The sequence below is a fragment of the Sminthopsis crassicaudata genome, chromosome 4 (assembly GCF_048593235.1).
Source record: "Sminthopsis crassicaudata isolate SCR6 chromosome 4, ASM4859323v1, whole genome shotgun sequence".
Taxonomy (NCBI): Eukaryota; Metazoa; Chordata; class Mammalia; order Dasyuromorphia; family Dasyuridae; genus Sminthopsis; species Sminthopsis crassicaudata.
In genome coordinates this window covers 375,300,342-375,302,825 of record NC_133620.1, presented here as the reverse complement: position 1 = coordinate 375,302,825, position 2,484 = coordinate 375,300,342, and the positions used below count along the sequence as shown (strand labels likewise).

Sequence of the window (2,484 nt, the reverse complement as noted above, 5' to 3'; positions counted from 1 at the left end):
TAAATATGTATGATATGAATATATCATTTACATATGAAAAAAAAAAACAATAGTTCTTTCTATTGTGACCTTGTCTTTGGCCCACAATCTTTGTCCAGATGAATCTCTCTGACTTCAATGTCTGAATTTCTTTGATCTTTGTTATTCAGAATTCCAGGTTCCAAAAAGAAATTCATTTCCACATTTCCATACTGACCACAAAACAAATTAATTAATTAGTTAATTAAGGTCTTTCATTTAACATTTTTCAATATAAGCAAAGGGTACAGTTATAATACATGCATAATCTGGAAAAATATTCAATATCAAAGCTGAATTATCAAAGGGATCAATCAAATTATATCATTTTAGGTGAAATTTCCTACTCAACACTTTCCTAATGGCCATTTGTACATCTTTATTCCTGAGGCTATACACTATGGGATTCAGCATAGGAGTGATGATGGTGTAAGTCACTGTGACTAGGCGGTCCTTGTTGGAAATATAACTGGCTGTGGGTCTCAGATAGATGAAGGAAGCACAGCCATAGTGAATGATTACCACTGTGAGATGAGAAGCACAGGTAGAGAAGGCTTTTTTCTTCCCTTCAGTTGAGGGAATTTTCATAATGGTTCTCAATATAGAGAGATAGGAAATACAAATAAAGAAAAAGGGGATCACAAGTACCAGAGCACCAAGGATGAAAATGATAAATTCACGAGTGTCTGAGTCTGTACAGGCAAGCCTAATGACAGGTGAAATATCACAGAAGTAATGGTTGACTTTGTTGGAATTACAAAAGGGGAGACTAAAGATCAAGTTAACCATAATTAGTGAAATCATAAAACCTAAAATGCCACAAGTGATTGACAGCTGCCCACATACCCGCCAGCTCATAAGAATTGGGTAGCGCAGAGGGTGGCAGATAGCAGCATAGCGGTCATAACCCATCACCCCAAGCAGCAGGCAGTTGGTGATAGCAAATCCAAGGAAGAAGAACATCTGGACAGCACAATTGGTGAAGGAGATAGTCCTGAACACAGAAAGAAGGTTAAGGAGCATCTTGGGCAGGATGACAATTGTATAGAAAGTCTCAGAGACAGAAAGGATACTCAGGAAGTAATACATTGGGGTGTGAAGTTTGTGTTCCAGGAAGATGGCAGTCACTGTAGTGATGTTCCCACTCAGAATAAACAGATAAAGACATAGGAAGAGTGGAAAAAGCACAAGCTGTTTTTCCTGGAGGTAAGAGAAGCCCAGCAATAGGAACTCATTAATCCTGGTAAGGTTGGCTGAAGGAATCATTTTTTTCCTGGAAAGTCCTGGGGAGACAAAAGGAGAGAGAAAAATATTCAATTCTGTGAATCCTGGGAGTTGAAACTATTCATTTTGAATGATTTAGATCTTTGGACCAACCCTGAATCTATAGGGTGGAGTTAGGAGTAAAAATGAAAAGCAAGAGATGTAATATGGCTACAAATAAACCAACCTAGGACATGTCTCTTATTATCAATTGAATCAGCAGTTGTTGGGACACTGATTGGTTAGCCAGTTTCTTCATCATCATTCAAATTCACCATGCAATAGATTTCATTCATTTTTAGAAAGTTAAGAACAACATGGACTGTTTTTTCTTTACTTATTATTTTGGTGACATTACTATTAGTAGGAATATAGGGCCTCATAATTTGGGTTTGGGGCTTTTCAGACCTGAGTATGATTCTCACTGTGGCCTTTACATATATTGTAAGAGGAAGGGGAAGAAGAAAAGCAACCTTGTGAAAAAGGATAGAAAGAAGGCTAATTGCTGGACTTTCTAATTCAAAGAACAATGGCTCCAACTTAACTCAGTATGAGAAGAAATATTTATGTATTTGGTAACATATATATATATATATATATATATATATATATATGTGTGTGTGTGTGTGTGTGTGTGTGTGTGTGTGTGTGTGTGTGTGTGTGTGTGTATATTATAAATGTGTGTGTATCCATTGTTTAAGACATATATTTTTCTGGCAAGGAAATGGAAATTGAATGTTTGTCCATCAACTGGGGAATGGCTGAATATGTTATGGTATATAAATGTAATAGAATATTATTGTTCTATAAGAAAGAATAAACAGGGTGATTTCACCAAAGTCTGGAAAGCCTTACATGAGCTAATGCTGAGAGAAGTTAGCAGTAATAACAGTTACCGTTTAGCAATAAACAGAAGTTTATGGTTACCAGAAAAATAAGGTAAACAGTAACAGTAAGACTATAAGATAATCAACTGATAGACTTAGTTCTACTTAGCAGTGGGATGATCTAAAATAACTCCAATAGACTAGGAATGGAAAATACCATCCACATCCACAGCAAGAACTATAGACACTGAATGTGGATCAAAGCATAGTATTAGTACCTTTTTCATTTGTTTGGTTTTTCTTTCTAGTGTTTTTCTCCCTTTTGGTCTGATTTTTCTTGCACAATATGACAAATATAGAAATATATTTACAAAGA

At 35.7% G+C, this 2,484-nt stretch overlaps 1 protein-coding gene across 1 annotated transcript; it reads right to left on the bottom strand.

Annotated features, from left to right (window-relative positions):
- Window positions 1-342: 342 nt before the first annotated feature.
- Window positions 343-1,284, bottom strand: OR10R2 (olfactory receptor family 10 subfamily R member 2). Its single transcript, XM_074264781.1, has one exon. It carries the CDS (start codon window positions 1,282-1,284, stop codon window positions 343-345), a length of 942 nt encoding a protein of 313 aa, XP_074120882.1.
- Window positions 1,285-2,484: the final 1,200 nt, after the last annotated feature.

What these genes read in the sequence shown, in the direction of transcription:
- OR10R2 (XM_074264781.1), bottom strand. Translation starts at nt 1,284, where the DNA reads ATGATTCCTTCAGCCAACCTTACCAGGATTAATGAGTTCCTATTGCTG.